The 20,432-nt window shown below is 38.4% G+C and overlaps 2 protein-coding genes across 5 annotated transcripts in view; one reads left to right on the forward strand and one right to left on the reverse strand.

Moving 5' to 3' along the window:
* LOC311081775 (uncharacterized protein) overlaps positions 1-20,432 on the reverse strand; it is an 88,125-nt gene that overhangs the window by 53,057 nt on the left and 14,636 nt on the right. Inside the window, exons 3-6 of one of the 4 annotated variants that reach the window (XM_084112413.1) lie at positions 11,872-11,944; positions 7,217-7,286; positions 6,965-7,119; positions 3,745-6,724 (exon numbers count right to left, since the gene is read on the reverse strand). The exons of 1 other annotated variant lie outside the window; for it this stretch is intronic. In XM_084112413.1, the coding sequence (XP_083968539.1) occupies positions 6,562-6,724; positions 6,965-7,119; positions 7,217-7,286; positions 11,872-11,944 (461 nt within the window). In that variant the 3' untranslated portion in view covers positions 3,745-6,561. Of the gene's footprint in view, positions 1-3,744; positions 6,725-6,964; positions 7,120-7,216; positions 7,287-11,871; positions 11,945-12,432; positions 19,281-20,432 lie in introns of those variants that run through there. 2 more of the 4 variants (XM_084112414.1, XM_084112410.1) reach the window with 2 other exon arrangements.
* LOC311081778 (E3 SUMO-protein ligase ZBED1-like) lies at positions 7,299-10,967 on the forward strand. Its single transcript, XM_084112419.1, has 2 exons — positions 7,299-8,634; positions 8,997-10,967. The coding sequence occupies exons 1-2, from the start codon at positions 8,249-8,251 to the stop codon at positions 9,691-9,693; spliced, it is 1,083 nt and encodes a 360-aa protein (XP_083968545.1). The 5' UTR covers positions 7,299-8,248; the 3' UTR covers positions 9,694-10,967.

Genomic DNA, 20,432 nt, shown 5'->3' on the forward strand with positions numbered 1-20,432 from the left:
AATTATATACTTCTAAATTCAGTGAGCATAATATGTCTTATTTTTGTAAACAGCTTAAGAATGTTAAAACAATTACTGAGGAGGACCAAAAATGATGTGATTTTCCAATAACTATTACGGAAATTAAGCAAGCTATTGAACGTTTAAAATGTAATAAATCACCCGGTAATGATGGAATTACTGCGGAGTTCTATAAGCAGTTTTCTGAGATTCTTGCCCCGTTTCTTTTTGAAGTATACTCTGAAAGCTTACAGTGCTCACAGCTTCCTACAACTATGACGCAAGGTATAATTTGTTAGATTCCTAAGCCAAAGACTTATTTTTGATCTTATTGATTATTCTGACCTTATAAAAGATGATAGCTTTATACTTTTTTTAGACTTTTTCAAAGCCTTTGATTCTGTTGAGCATCCTTTTATTTTCTACTGTTTAGAACACTTTGGGTTTGGGGCTTATTTCTGTAATGCCATGAAAACTCTTTATGCTGGGGGAAATAGTTCTGTGAAATTAAATAATGGCACAACTCAAAGATTTGATTTGGAAAGAGGAGTTAGGCATGGCTGCCCAGTTTCTGTTTACCTTTTTCTTATTGTTGCCCAGGTGTTTTGTCACTTTATGAAATCATCCAATTTAAAAGGAATTCAAGTTGAAGAGAAGAGTGTCCTGATAAGTCAGTTGGCTGATGACACAGCTCTTTTCCTGAGAAATGTTGATCAAATTCAGTCAGCTGTCAAGATCATTGAAATTTTTTCCAGTGCCTCAGGTCTTTGTCTTAATTTACAAAAATGTGAACTATTTGCTTTAAAAAGTTGCCATTCCAGAACTATTTGTAATATCCCTGTAAAGGATGCACCAACTTATTTGGGTATGGTTATTACTAAAAATGAGCAGGAGAGAATCTCACAAAATTTCGACCCGGTGATTAGAAAAGTAAAGAATAGATTTAATATTTGGTTGCAGAGGGACTTGTCTCTCAAAGGGCGTGTTCTGCTGGCTAAAGCGGAAGGTATTTCTAGGCTTACTTATGTAGCTTCCTCAATACACTCAGATAATAAAATAAATAAGATAATCGATCAAATTATGCTGAATTTTTTGTGGAAAAACCGTATACACTATATTAGAAAATCTGTAATTGTTAATTCATATAAAAATGGTGGGCTTGATTATTTAGATTTTTCTATTTTAAATAACACTTTCAAAATTAACTGGTTAAAATATTTTCTAAAAAACACTGATTCTGTGTGGAATATAATTTCTAAATCGTTTTTTGACAAACTTGGTGGTCTTCCATTTTTGCTTATGTGTGATTACAGAATCGAGAAACTTCCAGTTAAACTGTCAGCTTTTCATAGGCAAGCACTTTTGGCTTGGAAGTTAATTTACAAGCATAATTTTTCTCCACATCATTATTACATCTGGAATAATGGTAATATTTTGTACAAACATAAGAGTATACTTTTGAAAACTTGGTTTGATGAGGGCATTCTTGTGGTTGGACAGTTGCTGAATTATCAGGGGTATTTAATGACTTATGATGAGTTTCTTTCATACTTCAACTTCCCTGTTTCCCCTAAAGAATTTGCCTCTGTAATTGGTGCTATCTCTTCGGGTGTTGTCTCTTTATGTAGAGGTATTTCATACTCTAAACGTATGTCTTTATTGCATCTAGCTGATACGATTTGTGGTAAAGTTTGTTTTTCGACAAGCAAAAATAATAAGGCTATACGTTCCCTTTTTCAAAAAGAGCTAGTCAGTAAACCATATGTCATTTCCTATTGGTCAAGGTTTATTGGAAATATTAATTGGAATAAGGTCTGGTTGTTACCTAATACATATATTATTACAAATAAGGTCAAGGAAATTTCATTTAAGATACTGCATAAATTTTACCCTGCTAAACATTTTCTATCCAAATTTAACAAAGACATAGATGTAAATTGTTCATTTTGTTTTTTGCAACCAGAAACTGTACCTCATATTTTTTGGCACTGTCAATATTCCAAAAGGTTGTGGTGGGAAGTTTCTAAATTTATAAATAACAAATTGGGATGTAATTTTCTTTTGCTTTACGAACATGTAATATTTGGTTTTTTCCCATATGAAAAGAGTCTGGAAAAGGAAGCGTATATTATTAATCTTTTGATTATTTTAGTTAAGTTTCATATTCATCGGTGTAAATTTACTAATCAGAAACCTTTTTTTTCTGTGCTATTGAAAGAATTAGAAAATTATATGGTTTCCATTAAGGACAGTACAAACAAAAAAGCTGTTAAAACCATGTATTTGTTGAATACTTTTCAGATTCTGTGAAATGTCAAAGCCTTTTATTGTCTGTTTGGTCTATTTAGTGTTGTTTTCATTCAATTTTTGTATTGTGTATTTGTGTATCTTTAACCCTGGCATTTTTATTTATTTATATACTTTTAAAAAAAAAATTTTTTTTTGTTTTTGTTCATGTTCTGTAACTGTTGTTCATGCAATAAAAAAAAAAGAAAAAAAAAAAAGATTGCGCTGTAACATGCAGATACAGACGTTTTGAAGACAATAAACATGTTTGCAATGATATTTGAGTTACCTGTGTTTTTCAAGCCATGCCAGGTATTTTCATAATAATAGATTATATTTATAATGTAATGCTAATCTATATAGACTATCATTGTGCAGAACACTATACCAATAGTATATTTTCTGTCTGATTTTTTTATCTGAAGCCAAATTAGATCACAGAAGATTATTTAAAATACTCGACTTGCGTTATAAAGTAAGTTTGGAGCACAAACATGGTTTTAATCTCATAAATTGTCGTGTATTGATGGTGTGCTAAGCTAACATGCTAGCTAGCCCTAGGTGCACCTGCCACCTAGAAGTTATACTTTTATGATTTTTTGAATGCTTACTGAAATGTTTCTTTATTCAAGAAATGCATTTGATACAGTTTAAAATGTGAGGTGAACTTTGATAAAAGAAATTAGGGACTGAAACCCTATGAATAGCCTGTGAATAGCCAGTCGTTAGTAACTATAATGCAGACAAAAGAAATGCATATTTAGAGCCATAACCAGGCTGGAGAGGTGTGAATGTGTGCAGGGGGAGACTGAGACTGAATGGGGCTCGTTTGCACCACAAAACAATAGAGACAATATACTGGATAGATGCTTAGAAGATGACAATAAACATCAGTTGCATTTTAGAGTCAAATCAAAATAAAGTAATTTGACATGGTCTTGAAAAACATTTAACTAAATACAGAGTTTTGGACTTATTATCTTCAGATTTTAAACACAAAATGTTTAGACATGTGGCTTTAGCTGTAGTGCATTTCTAGATTGCTACAGGGCCAACTTCAATTTTATTTTCATGAGGATGTTTCATAAAAATTAATTTCTAATAACTTTACAAAACTTTGAAGCTATTTATAACAATTTTTTTCATTATGACAATAAACTGCTAGGTGTCAGCTTTCAAATGAGATCATACTTGTGCTTTTAGTACAAAGGGTTCATGAACTGTATCTGTTTCAGTTTGGGTATGTCATTTCTGGGGATTTTTCAAAAGTGGGGTTGCAGCTTAACAGGTTAACTAAAAATGTGTTTTCCTTTCTCTGTGGTTTGATATAGAGAAGATTCATCCACTCCCACTCACAACAGCAAAAAGTACATAGTGTACGAGAACTGCATCATGGACTTGTTTAACCCCCTGAGGTCGGCAATCACGCCGGCGTGATCTGCTCGCTTTTTTTTTATCAGTGTAAAAGAGACTCATAAATACTCTGTTGACTTTGATTTTCCATAGGAGTTTCATACATCAATCGATCCTGTTAAGTGTGTATTTTTTTTGTGTATACTCACAATAAGAACAAAGTGTTGTGCTTTTTGCCAAATAAAGAAAAATAAACACGAAGCGAGTTCTGCCTTCTCTCTGTCAGTTAAGTCCATTCTGAAACGCGTCCGAAAATGAACCATAACTCAGCGAATACTCAGTCAAACAGTCACACAGGCATGAAGCTTGAATTCTCTTCTTTTAAATGAAGTAATTTTTATAAAAAACAAATATTCTCAGTTTATGCAATCTGTATGAAAAGAGAGAGATGTCAGTCGTTCTCATCTCAGCTAATTATTTTTAATGTGACCCCGCCCACGGAGAGCGCGCGCTATTCAAACGCAAATGACTGAGGCAATCCACGCAAACTGTGAACGCTCCCATATCAGCTCGAGAAAACACATCAAGCTTATTCAGATCATTGTACTTGTTTACACCGTCTCGCGGCGCTGTGAGGAATAATACTATCGAAATAATAATTATGGAAAATGTACCTCAGAAGTGCTGGTATTTCGAGGACAACGGATCCTGAGCTATGGAATACTGTAGTAAGTTTTTTTTTCATTCTCAAGTGAATCGCGTTTCTGTGTGTGAATGAATGAACGGCAGAGATGCGCGCTGTTTACCACAACTCGCAAAAAGACGGTTTAAATTTGAATCGCGTTTCTGTGTGTGAATGAATGTTTCACTTTTAGCAAACTGTATTGCTATACTGAGTAAAAATCGACTGAAATATGTTGAAATAAAATGTATTTGTATAAGCAACGTATTAAACTGCAAATTAACATTTATATTTCTTATAATAAAAACGAAAGACCTATGTTACAGACATATGAAAGACAACATTTCATTGATTAGTTTTGGATAGATTATACATTTTTACTGTAAAATATCTGCCACATCAAATAAGCTTTTGTTTGCCAATTTTTGCTCATATGTTAAATATAGTATGTTTTGTCAAAAATAAAGTAATCAAATAATATGTTATAGTGTTTATTCCATTGTAGCCTAGGCTATATTCAAGTAATGAATCCTTAATTTTGAAATATGTATGATAAAATGTATACTTTAGTTTTTACAAAGAAAGATTACACTTGAATTGTTGTTGTAATTGTAACATTTTTAATAAAAATATATATATTTACAAGGTAGATGTAAACAAACTATTAAAAGGTTAATATAAGCCTTTTCTTTAAATAATTTTTATTGTGTTTTATTAGTGACAAATTTGGGGAGAGGATAAATATTCCAAAACTGAAAATACAGTATGAGAATTAACTGCACAATTACTAGACATGTTTTCCTTGGATATTATAGGCCAATTTTGCAAGCACAATTTGTGGAAAAATAAAAAAAATTGAGATGCTTCCAAATGTTGCTCTTGCATTCTTTCTTGTGGCTCAGTCAAACACCTGAATGAATGGCTCATTAAGTATGCGGGCCCCATTGTCTCCTCAGGTGCGAATCACTAAATATGCATGATGGTGTTGGAGTGTTGACGCCCACTTCGCATATTGCCTTTCCAAACAGAAAGTGTTTTGCAAAATTTAAATCAATGTATTGTGTTATGTGAATGATTAGGGAGGATGATTTTCACATCATTTTAGTCTTATTAACACATATTTAGTATGTGTTTTGTGGCCTTATTTCAGAAACTTTAGTTTTTAGTTTTTTCAATAACCATGCATAAACATTATTCTCTCAAAAATACAAACATGTACATTCATGTTGCTCACATATTATGGTAGCCCTGTTTGTGCTAAATAGAGTGTAATTACACCTTTGCCATTAATATGTTTATAAGCAACTGAAAAAAGCACAAATGTCAGGGCATGTCAGAACATCTCAAGGACCCCAAAAACACCTTAGACCCCAGAGGGTTAATTTATGTCCGGTCTGCACGCGGGCATGTGATGTGAGGACCCAAAGGCTGGGGACATTCCTGTCTGTGAACCAGCTGTGCCCCCATTGCACATTTTCAAGACAATGGAATAGCCAGCCTATCCTTGGTAACATGTCAGCTGGAAATCTGACAAACAAAAGAAATGTGTCTAACAAACAAAAGAATGCTGAAGGATGTTGCAAAACTGAGCCCCCACCACCAAACTTCATCGTTGGAGGCTTTCCAATGCCGTCATCCTTCGTTTTGCCCCAAAGAATGTTGTCTTTACCTTTATTGGAATGCTGTGCAGGTAAAATAAAGTTTGTTTACTTAGATATTTTAGGCTACAATTCACAAAAGTATTGTCAATATTAAGACGTGTTGTCTTGTATTTCCAGGCTCTACCTGGCTGCTATGCATTATAATGAAAATGGAGACCGACCACAAGCAGAAACGGAGGAAGGTGTACCTCTCTTCAAAATCTCCTTTCCAAAGGGTGGGAAGGGAGAGTGCATAGCTAAACCTCAAAAGACACAGCCGACCTTTGGTAAGGGTTCAAATCAATTCAAACAACACATATTTTGGAATTCTCAAATGTATTTATCATTAATAAAAATAAATAATAAATTAAAAAAACGTAAAAACAAAACGCAACCAATTGAAATGAAAAATAATGTTTGTGCTTGTGTTTTATGATACAGGTTATGTTGCTGACATGATGGACCTAATTTTTGAGGAAGTCTTTGTCAACCCTACACCATACACCGATGTGCTGTTGGCCATCCCTGTCCCAGAGGACCTATCAGCGCAGTATGAGAAGCCGGACAAGGACGAGCTCATTGCCAGCTTTGTGTCAAGGTTCAAACGGGGGGCAGTTTAAACCCAACGTAGTGTCCTTCCTCATCAGGAAACACTGAGCGGATGCGCAGGACCACACAAGCTGGAATAATGACCCGGATTCTGCGTCCCAGGAGGCCCCAGCACCAGCTCACAAATGAACGATAGGAGAGATACCTGTAGCGACTGAACATAAATGATTGATATTTAGTTTTGCAGAGATGTATCGTTTCTATTATTATGTTTGTTATTATGTTTGCATCTTCAATGCTTGTTTCTTTTCCCTCTGATGTAAATAAATCTTGACACTGTCTATACTATAGAATGAAAATTAGGCACAATGTTTGTTGGTGGAATAAAAAGTCAAGACTCAAGACAAGACTTTATTTATTATTTTATTAACTTGTGTAACAAAGCACAACTTACTGGTGTATTCCTCTCAAACGTAGAGGACCATAGTCAGCTCTGTATATTTGGCCAGCATTCTGCAAAGAGTAGACATTGAGGCAGACAGGTTCCAATCCAGGATGGTCAACCATACATGTGAGCTGTTCTTCGACCTCCCGTAGTCTTCTAGTAACCTAATTACAATTAGAAAAGGTAAGTGTCATTTTTAGGCACAATTAGTTGTCAAATGAAGAGACAAAGTAGTTTCCAACTTAGTGGTGAGAATGCTACCTGAGGTATCTCCAAGCAGCAAATATTCTCAGCTTCTGTGGGCATGGTAGCACATTTTTCACAACGGCACCTGTACAAAAAAGTATATGTAATAATGGCAGAGGTCTGACTAATATAGTGGTGTGTGTGTGTGTATATATATATATATATATATATTAGGGCTGTCAACGTTAACGCGTTAACGCATGCGATTAATAAAAAATTCTTATTGCGTTAAAATAATTTAACGCAAATAAATTTAACGGAAAAAAAACCCAGAAATACACAAACGTGCGTCATTAACGTAATTTGCGTCACGCAGTTGATGATATTGGGCGAGGGCGGGAGTCTAATCAGCATCTATAATGGCGAAAGCAGCAACTCTGGTAGGCGGACATTTCTCTTTTAAAAGAAAATTGGATGGCACTCTGGATAAACGCAAAGTTGTGTGCATACACTGTAAGGAAGAACTGGCCTACCATCGAAGCTCATCGAGTTTAAAATATCATTTAAAAGCAAAACATATAACAGGTTCTAACGTTACTAGCAATCTGACGAGTCTTGTGCAACAACCCACACTGGATCAGTGTATACCACGGCGTGTGAATACTCAAACGTCAGCCAGGCTTACTACTTCCATAGCAAAGTGGATTGCTAAGGACTGCCGTCCAGTCAACATCGTAACTGACCAGGGCCTGAAAGAAGTGATCAGGATTGCCACTTCCAACCCATCGTTCGAGCTACCGTCAAGATCAACAATCATGCCCAGGATTAACGAACTGTACATTAACAAAAAGAAATGCAAAGTAGAGCTGCTATCACAATCAAAGAGTGTTGCTTTGACTGGGGACCACTGGACATCGGTAAGCCAGCATAATTACTTGGGTACAACTGCGCATCTCATCGATAAAAACTGGCATATGCATTCATTTGCATTAACTGTGCTTAAAAGTGAAGAAAGGCATTTTGCTGAGGCCTGCGCCGAACAGTTTATACAAGTAGTGGGAGATAGAGAGCAAAATCACTACTGTTGGTACGGACAGCGCAAGAAACATGATCGCTGCATCTAGATTGCTTCCTTTCGAGCATATGCCGTGTATAGCGCACATCATACAGAGGGCAATCGTCATGGCTCTTCGTGAAGGCGGCTTTGATGGCGTTTTAGTGAAATGTCGAAAATTAGTCGGACATTTTAAACATAGCCCATCTAATATGATAGACCTGAAAGCACAGCAAATTGCTCATGGCCTGGGCGAAGAGTCTCTAGTGCAAGATGTTCTCACAAGGTGGCATTCCACCCTCGAGATGGTCAGCCGGATACTACGGAACAAAGACCCCCTGATGGCAACCTTGGCTCATCAAAACCACAAGCTAACCCTTCTAACATCTGCAGAGTTTGATAAGCTTGCCAGGCTGGAGAAACTACTGGAACCATGCAGGTTGGTACTTCAGTTTATTTTATATGTTATTTTTAGACAGTATTTATAGATTTTTTTGTATTTGATTAACAAGTCCTGTATACAGGATATATATATATATATATATATATATATATATATATTGTCATATTGGCTTATGTCATGTTGTTATTCTGAGTAATGGTAACTAAGTAACTACAGTAATCAATTACTAGCAAACTATTGTTTAGTGTTAATCTTTGTTTTTATAGTTAACTAATACCTGTAACATTAAATGTAAAAAATTTTTTTAGTAAATGCTGACATTAAAATTAACTAAGACCTAATGATAGGTCATTGTTAGCAAATGCAATCTATTAATTGGATGTGTGTTTATTATTCAGATATGTCATGGAACTTCTTGGGGGTGAAAAATATGTCTCCTGTTCTGTTGTGTTGCCTGCACTTTGCCACCTGGCCCTGAAGATGGCTGTCACAGAAGATGACCCTGCTTATGTTGTGCGCTTTAAGGATGCATTCAAAGAAGATTTGACCAAGCGCAAAGAAAACACAAACATTGCTTGGCTCAAAATCGCATCAGCTCTTGATCCCAGATTCAAAAACCTGAAATTCATTCCTAAAGCAGAAAGAGCTGAAGTTTGGGAAACATTAGACAAGATGCTAAAAGAGGAGGAACCTTCTCCACATTCCTCAGAAGCGGGATCAGGGCCGCAAAAGAAGAAAACTGGTCTCCTCTTGATGGGCTCTGATACAGAGTCAGACGATGAAACATCACTGGAATCCAGTCCTCTTGCTAGATACAGAGCAGAGCCTAGCATAAGCCTTGAACAATGCCCTCTGCAATGGTGGTCTGCACACAGCAGAAGTCATGACAAGCTGGCGACCATTGCACTGAAATATCTACCAACTCCTGCTTCAACTGTGCCATGCGAGAGACTATTTTCACTTGCAGGGCACATAGTGCACAAGAAGAGGGCTGCTCTGGCACCTGAGAATGTTAACAAACTTGTATGCCTTAGCAGTTGGTTGAATGCTGACTATAAAAATAAGCACCACATTAGGACAAAAATGGAATATTGAGAGGAGTAGAAAAAAGGGAATCTGGTGAGATTTTCTGGATTATGGGTTAAATGGAGAAAAGTGAGATATTTGAGAGAGACATGCACAAAGATAAGAACAGAAAAATCCTTAAACAAAATGGGGAACCAGACTTGCTAGATGCGTTAAAAAAACATTCTACATCCATGAAATAAACACACACATATACAAAAAACACCACATTCAAAAGAGAGATATTGTATTGCAAATGTGCAAAAGTAATATGATTTGCTCAAAGGTTTCTCTGTCATTGCTCAGGAATAGTGAAGTATTAACTTTGCCCGAGATACTTCTGAAAGAAAGACATAAAAATGGTTGTCCTACAGAGATATGAATTTTGTTCTTCAGGGGCCGTATTCACAAAGCATTTTATCTTACCACTAGGAGTACTCCTAAATCGCACTAAAAGATTTTAGCTAGGAGTTTTCTCTTAAAAGTTATTCACAACGCCTTTCAGACCTACTCTTAGTGAAGAAAAATGACAACTCCTAAACTAAGAGTGAGTCTTCGTTGCTATGGATGACGTCATTACTCATGCACGAGCTCGACTGAAGTGACCACCTTGATTGGCTGATGATTGTAACGCGGGAATGATTCCAAACACCTCCCCTACGATGATGAGTGACAGGTGACAGGTCTGAGAATGCGTGCGCTACACAAGTAGTGCGAAGGACGGAAGATGATGAATAACTGAATAAATAGCCTAAATGAATAAAGAGTAAGGCAAAACAAATAGCCTAGTAGCCTAATGAAACATATGGATTGATGCAATATCTTTGCAACATTATTGAATTAATCTGTCACTATATGCCTCTGCCTACGTTTGCAAAGAGAAGAACATTTTAATTTGATTCACAATGAAACGTTACAATTAGTTTACATGCAATGAGTAGCCTAGTTGTGGTTGTTGTTGGTGGTGTTATTGCATCCCTAGTTATGCCTACAATGCAAAATTGTTCCCTCGCGATTGGAAGCTCCTGTACCCGCCGCATACGCATTTCAAAACATCGCAACGTGAAATGCCACAAAAAGCGGTTTGTGAATAGGTCTTAGTGAGTTAGGAGTCCTCTCGACTTCTTTTAAGCTGTCCCAGTCTTAGGTGCTACTTTTAGGGCTAAAATGCTTCGTGAATTACTCTTAGTCAAAAAAATTAGGAGTCCTAAAGTTACGAGTGACACGCCCATTATTTTTAGGAGTTGCTCCTAAATTCGTCAGTTAGGAGCTACTTTTAGCCTTAAAATTCTTTGTGAATACGGCCCCAGTTCAGATCATTTGATTTTAGAATAAGTTGATGAAATACTGTGGTTTCTGTGTCTTTTTCTGTTAAGTTCATTTCTGTCTAGAATCAACTGAGATGATATCTGTAAAATCTCAGTGTGTTTCCTGTCCAAATGTATGTTCAGGTCATTTGCTTTTTAATTGAATGTTAAATGTTCATATTAAAGTGACTTAATTCTGAATTTGGTCTCTAGGCAGACTAGTTTACAATATTAAATGTCTTCTGAAAACTTTTAAAATTGAATTGAGATTGAAACTGTTCTGGTATAGTTCTCTTTGCTGGATATGGCAATTTTGTGAAATGACAAAAATAAACATGTTGTATGCCTTAGCAGCTGATTAAATGCAGACTAGAAAAATAAGCTGTTCTGTTTTAGTTTGGCAAGCAGGTAATTGAATTGAGATTGAAACTGTTCTGATGGTTCTCTTTGCTAGATATAGCAATTTTGTGAAATGACAAAAATAAACATGTTTTAAACAGTGATAAATAGTGTGTTTAATTTCACAATAAGAGTGCGATTAATCGCAGTTAATCGCACAAAAAGGGTGCGATTAATCGCGATTAAAAAAATTTAATCTATTGACAGCCCTAATATATATATGCAGGTGTTGAGTAGAGTTAACTCTTGAGGAGTAAATCATTGGTTGTGTAACATGACTTCAATATATGAGGACATTGAGAACTTTGTCACATTACAAAATAAGCCACATTAGTCTTCTCTAAACTAGAAATATTACTGATATAGATGCTAATACAGCTTTAAAACAATAGCAAATCAGAGCAACATGAAAAGGCAACAGTAGGTTAGCGTTAGCTACATGATAATAACTGTAAACCATCCGAATAAAGTACCGTATCCAGACATAATATTTTAAACTAACCATTCGGAAACGTCCTGCTGGAGCCGCTGAGTTGCAACTTCTTCATCCGTTGCTTCTCCATCTGGATCAGATTCTAGGTCAAATTGAAATGCTTGAACGACTGCGTGTCTTCGCGCCATTGCAATATATCCAATGTAAACATGCATAGTACCGTTGCGCAAAATGGTCAAGGCCACACCCACCCTTCACTAGCTTTCATTAGCATTTAAAGCTACAGACACCGAAACGGCCCGTCTGAAGGAAGCTCATTCTGGGACTGGCTTGTAGTGGCTATAATTCTGCACTGAGGGTGAATTTTTGGAAAGAGATTTCAGATACAGTACTAGGGACCACTAAGGCCTATATTAAAGCCTACAAAAAGTAGCATGTCATGGGACCTTTAAGCATAAGTTATGTTGTAAATAGTTGTAAAAAGTTATTCATGTATAGAATTATTTATTTTCATTTACAAATTTTATTTAAAAAAACATTTATTGAAGATTTTGTTTCATTTAAAAATTACACCTGTCATTAAAAAAATAAGCAATGTACAGAACAATTCCTTTTTATTTCACAGCCCACCACATCAAGTTACATAACAAAAATAAACAATGCACAGAAATTGACAAAAAAATAAATAATATATAGTACCTCATTTTTTTTAACTTGGATTACAAAAAATAAACTGTACAGAAATTACTCTTTTTTTCCATTTACAAATAAGTGACAATTATAAAAAAAACGTTTAACCATTTTAACTTAAATATCTATTTGTCAAGCATTCTCTCAAGAAGGGAACACAGTCTGTCCATCCTCTCCCTGCTCTCCTCTCCTCTGCAATCTCATTTCTTCTCTTATTAAGTCAATGAGCTCATCGTCATGGCCTCGCTTTCTCCTCGATGGTGCTGCTGCTGCTACTGGGTCCTCCTCATCCTGGTCACCCACTGCTGAACTCGGCCCTGGTGTGTCGTCAGGGATGGAGGCAATGAGGACGGGGGGTTGGTGCAATGCCTCTGTCCCAACATCTCACCCATGAGAACAAACCAGGACCAAGTTTCAGCAGTGGGTTTCCCACTCACACCACGTTTTTTTGGCCTGTATGGGAGTTACCTTTCCCAGTTAAGTTCAAGTTTTTAAGAGATAAAAACCTGTGGTTTTTAACTCTTGTTTCACTATCTATTTGAGTAAATTAAAACACAATGCTTAAATTTATGTGTGAATTCGTCAGCCGCCACAGAACACTAAGCAGCCATTTTTTAAAATAAAAATCCTGTAGTAACTGGCGCACAGTGAATTATGGTTATGGTAGGCCGCTAAGGATCCTTCTGATGTATCCTTCCTTTCACAGGGAAACGAAGGGCGCATTTGGAGTCGCTTTTGAATCGGCCTTGTCGCGCCGTGATGACGCAATCGGCCTTCAAACGTGGCCTTCGAAGGGTGCAGCCTTTGAATCGGGGCATCCTTTTTCACACCACTGTGACACAATTGGCTTTCAAATGCGCCCTCCAGAGGACGCAGCCTCCGAATTGGGACACACCTAAAGTTAGTGCCAGAAGATCTGCCCTGCAAATTCATAGATTTTTACTTATATTCTTACTTTTTTTTTTTGTTACAACTTTTGTTGCTCAAAACTAATGTGAAGCTGAAAGCTGCTAATATTGATCAGTGGCGGCTCATCAGGGGAGGTACAGCCTAAACAAATTTTGAAAATGGGAGAAGTTTCTTTGTAATTTAACCGCTGTAACACCATAACATGTTAATGAAACCGAAAGCACCACTTTTCTTTCGCGGACGTGCCAAATCTGCCAATATAATTACAAAAATGTTTGCTTCAAGTGATAGGCTAGGTGAGTGAAATTATATTTGTATTATGTTGTAGTCTAAAAGTGACCAAAAAGCCATTAAAAGTAGTTTGGCAAATAATAATAATAATAATCATCATCATCATCATCAAACTCAGCAGGGGATCCCCAGATAATACAATTTAATGTGCCTCTTCTAATTTAAAACCCACGAGCCACCCCTGATATTGATTCAAGTACAGTGTAGTTCAAGCACAGTTAATTGTCTAAATGCTGCACCTTAATATATATTTTATTATATTTTTATTTATTTGAGATTATTTTAGATGTTATGTACATTTCACTGTTTTATTACTGGTTGCAAAAGTGTTGACAGATGTTTATTTATTTAAAGACAGAACTATAGTTCCCTTTCAAATCATTTACTCGTATTGGTCTTTGCTAGACGCTATGGGGGAAACTCCTTTTCTCTGAATTTTGAAGCCTTTAATTCAAAAACGCAGTGCCACTGCACAGCCATAACAGTGCAGCATTCTGAGCATGTCTATTGGCTGGTTAGTGGGAACTGCATGAATCTATGGTGAAGCAGCATGTTTACGCAAGCCAATCGCAGTGCATCCTGCCAAGAGAGCACAGAGCCCGCCGAAAGGGGTGGGGCATCTGCCTATAAAAGCAGCTCACTTTCGCCATAGGAATCAGTTTTTTTCTCCTTCAGCGACAAACTGAACTCATTGATTCTCAATGAAGCCTTCTCGCCATAGAAGAAGCCAGGCAGCGGAACGAGAGCTCTCCTGCAATCAAGCAGACCAGCGATCAGCAGACTTTGATTGGCGCGCGCTCCAGTTAGCTGACTCTGCGCTGCTGCAGATGACTTCACCGTCTCCCCTGCGACAGTGAGTGCGTTGCCTGTCTGGGGAAATTCCACGCAGAAGCCGTGCTGCTCTCACTGCGAGAGACTTTCCCGGGATAACGTGTTCCCAGGGGAATGGTCCCTTCATCCCCAGACTGTTCAAACAATCCGGAGCATCTTCGGCAAGGCAGAGGTCGACCTCTTCGCCTCCGATGTTAACTCTTACTGCCCACTATTCTTTACAAAGAACACGGATGCGCTGTTCCACAAATGGCCCAGCCTCCCCCTTTATGCCTTTCCCCTGGTCGCGCTGCTCCCTCAGGTCAAATGGATCAGGTGGCCCACCTCTGGATGTCACAACCTGACATCCCGAACCAAGATGTTTGCCCTCCATGTATGGCTCCTCATCAGGAATTTAAGGACATTCCAGCGAGAGTCCTGAACACTATCTCAGAGTCTAGAGCTCTGTCCACGAGACGTCTCTACACTCTTAAGTGGTCTGTTTTCTCTGTACCCTGTGTCTCTTACTGTACCCTCTTGGGATCTATCTACGGTCCTTAGGGCCCTCAAGTCGGCCAAGCTCCAGCTACTTTCGCTTAAGACCACAAGTGAGTGGGCGACCAGCAAGTGTTCTCTGTCAGCGTTTCCTGCCTCGAGTTTGGGCATAACGACTCCAAGGTCGTCATCAAGCCAAGGCATGGCTACATGCTTAAAGTGCTCCCTACTCCATTCAGAGCACAAGTTATTACGCTGTCTGCTCTTCCCGATTCAGAACACGAGCGTCAACTTTATTTGCCCTGTCCAAGCCTTAAGAGTAAATATACAGCGCCCTGTCCATTTCAGACAGTCAGAGCAGCTCTTTGTATGCTTTGGTGAACCAAAGGGCTTCTGGTCACGAAGCAGAGACTGTATCGCTGGATAGTGGATGCTATCACGTTGACTTATGCTGTGGTGGGCCTTCAATGCCCCATCGGCATCAGAGCACACTCCACCAGAGGTGTGGCCTCTTCCTGGGCATGGTCCAGTGGTGTGTCTATTGGTGACATCTGTGTGGTGGCCGGCTGATCATTGCCGTCCGCCAGATTTTACAACTTGGAGGACGCTGTGCTGCAGGCATAAATTCTCTTTGTCTTGTTGGAGTTGACCTCAGAGCGAGCCCCACCCACTATTTCCTCTCCAGAGGCTCCGACCACAGTCTGAACCCCCTTTTTATTCTGGGCTTAACTTGCCCTTCTCTAGCCCTACCACCTTGGGACCCTTACCCAAGCGTCCAAGGCTAGAACATGTCATTCTGCTCACATAGCACGGCATGATTGTATTGGTTCCACATAGCATCTAGCAAATTCGCAATATGTGTAAACATTTCAAAAGGGAACGTCTCGGTTAATTACGTAACCTCGGTTCTCTGAGATAACAGGAATGAGTATTGCGTAGACGGCTTTGCTATGTTGCTACACGACTGCCGTTCGTTGCTTCATCCCAAAGCTGCTCTATTTGTTTGAGCTCTGGTGACTGTAGAGGCCATTTGAGTACAGTGAACTAATTTTCATGTTCAAGAAACCAGTTTGAAATTATTTGAGCTTTGGGACATTATGCGTTATCCTGCTGGAAGTAGCCATCAGAAGATGGGTACACTGTGGTCATAAAGGGATCAACACGGTCAGCAACAATACTCAGGTAGGCTGTGGCAATTAAAATATGCTTTATTAGTACTAAGGTGCCCAAAGTATGCCAAGAAAATATCCCCCATTCCCTCCTGAACCATTGATACAAAATTGGTCCTTGCTTTCATGTTGTTAAACGCCAAATTCTGACCCTATCATCTGAATATCACATTAGAAATTAGACTCGTTAGACCAGAAAACATTTTTCCAATCTTCTATTGTCTAATTTTGGGCTATTTTCCATTTGTAGCCCAAGTTTGTTGTTCTTAGTTGATAGAAGAGGCACTCTGTGTGATCTTTTGCTGCCGTTGCCCATCTGTGTCAAGTTTTGAAGTGTTGTGTGTTCAGAGATACTATTCTGCAAACCTTGGTTGAAACGAGTGGTTAAGAGTTAAAGTTGCCTTTCTATCAGCTCCAACCAGTCTTGCCATTCTCCTGACATCAACTAGGCATTTTAGCCCACAGATCTGCCGCTAACTGGATATTTTCTCTTTTTCTGAGCACTCTCTGTAAATCCTAGAGATAGTTGTATATGAAAATCCCAGTAGATCAGCAGTTTCTGAAATACTCAGACCAACCGGTCTAGGACCAACAACCATACCACGTTCAAAGTCACTTAAATCAGCTTTCTTTATCATTCTGATGCTCAGTTTGAACTTCATCTTGACTGTGTATACATGACTAAGTGCATTGAGTTGCTGCCATGTGATTGGATGATTAAATATGTGTTTACAAATAGTAACAGGTGAACCTAATAAAGTGGCCAGTGAGTGTATAAAGGTCATGTGAACAGTCTCACGACAAATAAACATTAAAAGGGACCTATTATACAAAATTCACTTTTGCATGCTGTTTGGACATAAATGTGTGTTGGCAGTCTGTGTACACAACCACCCAATATTGATAAAAATCCACTCTGTCCTTTTTTATTAATCCCCATAAATCATCAGCAATGTCTCCCAACGACCTGTTTACAGAATGCGGCTTTAGTGACTTCACTAAAGCCACAGGCCCCGCCCACGAGTGTTGACAGATACTGCCGTTTTAACATAGAACCCGCCCTGATCGAGTCCACAGCGAGTTGTACACATTCGCCGTTTCTGTACTGAGGAGAATGTCTCCCGAGCGCTGTAGGTGTTGTGTGGCTGGATGTATTAATCCACATAGCTCTCTCTCTATTTACTCCCGAAATCTGAGGCAGCTCCTGAAGACGAGGGGGAATTATTTTGTTTTCAAAGAAAATGCTCCCTCAACCGAAATTTGTTTATGTACTTACGCACTTCTTATACTGTGTTTACTCAGCTCTTACAGTGATTTTCTGGAGTAAAACTGACGCTTCATCTTTTGTGTGATGTACAATAAACTTTATTAAACTCATCAGTATATTTCTGATCATCATTCGGACCTGGTCCAAAACAGCAGACTTGTAGGCTATTAATAGTGGATACATACAAGCAGATGACAAATACATTATAACCGTAATTAAACTAAACTATATCTGTTCCATCTCCATACAGCACTCTGACTCTGTAGGCATTATTGTCCGACTCGAAATGAACACCGTTACTGAGAGTTTCTGATATTATCATCATTCCGTGAGATGAAATTGTCCTGAGAGACTGAGCGTGAGCTCATGAAGCTCCGCCCCCTGTGCCGTGCAGCAGCAGCAGCTTATTTGCATTTAAAGGGCACACACTAAAACAGTGCGTTTTTCTGATCATCAAAAAGTGACAATTTAAACATGCTGTAAAAAATTATCTGTTGGGTATTTTGAGCTAAAACTGCACATACACACTCTGGGGACATCAGAGACTTATTTTACATCTTGTGAAAAGGGGCATAATAGGTCCCCTTTAAGAAAATCTGATTTGGCCTACATTCATCTACGCCTTGAACGTAGCTTCAATTTCACACAGATACACTTTTTCTGGTGCCATTTTAAATTGCTAAACCATTTGAAACTCTTTCCACACAAAGAACACAAATATGGTCTCAAATCTGTGTGACTTTTCAGATGTATCTGTAAGTATAATGGCAAGATACATTTTTTATTACACTGATCACAATCCAATTTCTTTCCTCCAGAGGCAATTTGGAAATGACGTTTCATGTCTCTTTGATTTGTGAAACTTTTCTCACGCTGAAGACATGTGAAAGGCCTCTTTCCATTGTGAAATCTCATGTGAGTTTTAAGCTTTCCTTTATTTGTAAAATTCTTTCCACAGTGATTGCACATGAAAGGCTTCTCTCCAGAGTGAGTTATTATATGATTCTTAAGGCGATTCATGTCTCCGAATCTACTTCCGCACTGATGACATTTAAAATAGTTCTCGTTTGCGTGAATCTTCATGTGCTTATTAAGGTTTTGTCTTCCTACAAAACTTCTCCCACACTGACCACATGTGAACGGCTTCTCTCCAGTGTGAACTCTCATGTGGTCCTCAAGGGTCTCTTTACGTGTGAAACTCTTTCCACAACTCTTTCTAAAACATTTGAACGGCTTTTCTCCAGTGTGAATTTGCATGTGATACCTAAGGCCTAGTTCCCGTGTGAAGCTCTTCTCGCAGAGTCTGCAGGTATAAGGCTTCTCTCCGGTGTGAATTCTCATGTGCTTTTTAAGGTTTCCTTTATGAGTGAAACTCCTTCCACACTGTTGGCAGGTGAATGAGATATCTCTAGTGTGGATCCTCATGTGAATTTTAAGGTTTCCCTTTTCACTGAAACTCTTTCCACACTGTTGGCAGTTGAAAAGGTTGTCTCCAGTGTGAATTCTCATGTGGTTTGTAAAATTTCCTTTTTGAGTGAAACTCTTTCCACATTGCTGGCAGGTGTAAGGCTTCTCTCCAGTGTGAATTCTCATGTGAACATTAAGGTTTCCTTTTCCAGTGAAACTCCTTTTACAATGTTTGCAGGTGAAAGGTTTCTCCCCAGTGTGAATTCTAATGTGGACTCTAAGGGTTCCACTTTGATCAAAAATCTTTCCACACTGTTGGCAGGTGAATTTTTTAGCTTTTTTTCGTGAGGTCTTTTCAATCTGTATAGATTTTTTTCTCATGAAATCATGATCTTTCTCCTCCATTTCCTTAGAACTCTCCTCTTTCAGCGCCATCAGGTCTAAGATGAAAAAAAGACAAATACAAGTTGACACCAGTTTTATAGTATGTTTACTTCATAAATTGTATGAAAATTATGGAAATATAAGGCTCAGACCACTCACACCATACATGGAAAATTGAGGTGCCCTTATGTGGTCAGTAATGCAGCTTGGATGTCATATAGTGAAAAAGTTTGGTACTGCACCCAAACAAAATCTTACTGAAAGCTAATTTTCGAGATATCAACCTAAAATTTGGAACATAACTTAAGATTTTTGGCTTTGATTTTCTTGCAGTTTTAAAGTAAAACATGTTTTGAAATTTTTTTTATTTAAAATATAAATAATTATTGTTATATTGTACATTTTCATAAACTCAAACTTCTATATTCCATCTCTGAGACAGACAGCAGCCTTCTAAAAATCAGCATCAGCTGAAATGCTTTAAACAACTATAGCATCAGTGGAGAAAGGCATGTAGTTCATCATAATGCTGCGTTCACACCGCACGCGAATTGAGCGTCAAATTCGCGTCTAGTTGGACACTTGAACATTTTGAATCCACTTGCACGTCCAAAGCGAGCGTTTGAAGTGAAATAGATGCGCATTCGAGGCAAAATTTGCTTCTTGTGGGAGGGGCAAGTGCTAGGCTGTTATCTGTTTGCAAGATGGCTGATGTTGATCGAGCATTCATCGAGAGAGATACCGCTCTGTATTTGCTCTGGAGAGCAGAACAGCGGCGTAGGGGTCATCGTTGCCGTACCTGGGTTCACCAGACCCTCCGGAGGCGTACCCAGTTTGGCGAGTTTCACCACTTGCTCCAGGAGCTGCGCCTGGATGACAGCCGCTTTCAGCGGTACTTCCGCCTGTCCCGTGCCCAGTTTGATGACCTGTTGTCCCGCATCGGAGCAAGGATCACCCTCCAGGACTACAGGCGCTCTATCCCAGCTGCGGAGCGCCTGTACATCTGTCTTCAGTGGTACAGATACCACTGTTGATGCTCTTTCTAGTGATACTCAGTTAACTTCTATAACTTAAAAATTATAATATTCTCTTAGCAGACATGATACTGTCATGTCTCTATCTGTAAGTGTTGGAGATTTTCCTTTGCCTCATGTAAAAGACTGTATTGCTGTGTCTCAGTCAGAAACCAGGTTAAATCAGCTTAAATT

This window comes from Abramis brama, assembly GCF_963993115.1.
Source record: "Abramis brama genome assembly, chromosome: 4".
Lineage (NCBI taxonomy): Eukaryota > Metazoa > Chordata > Actinopteri > Cypriniformes > Leuciscidae > Abramis > Abramis brama.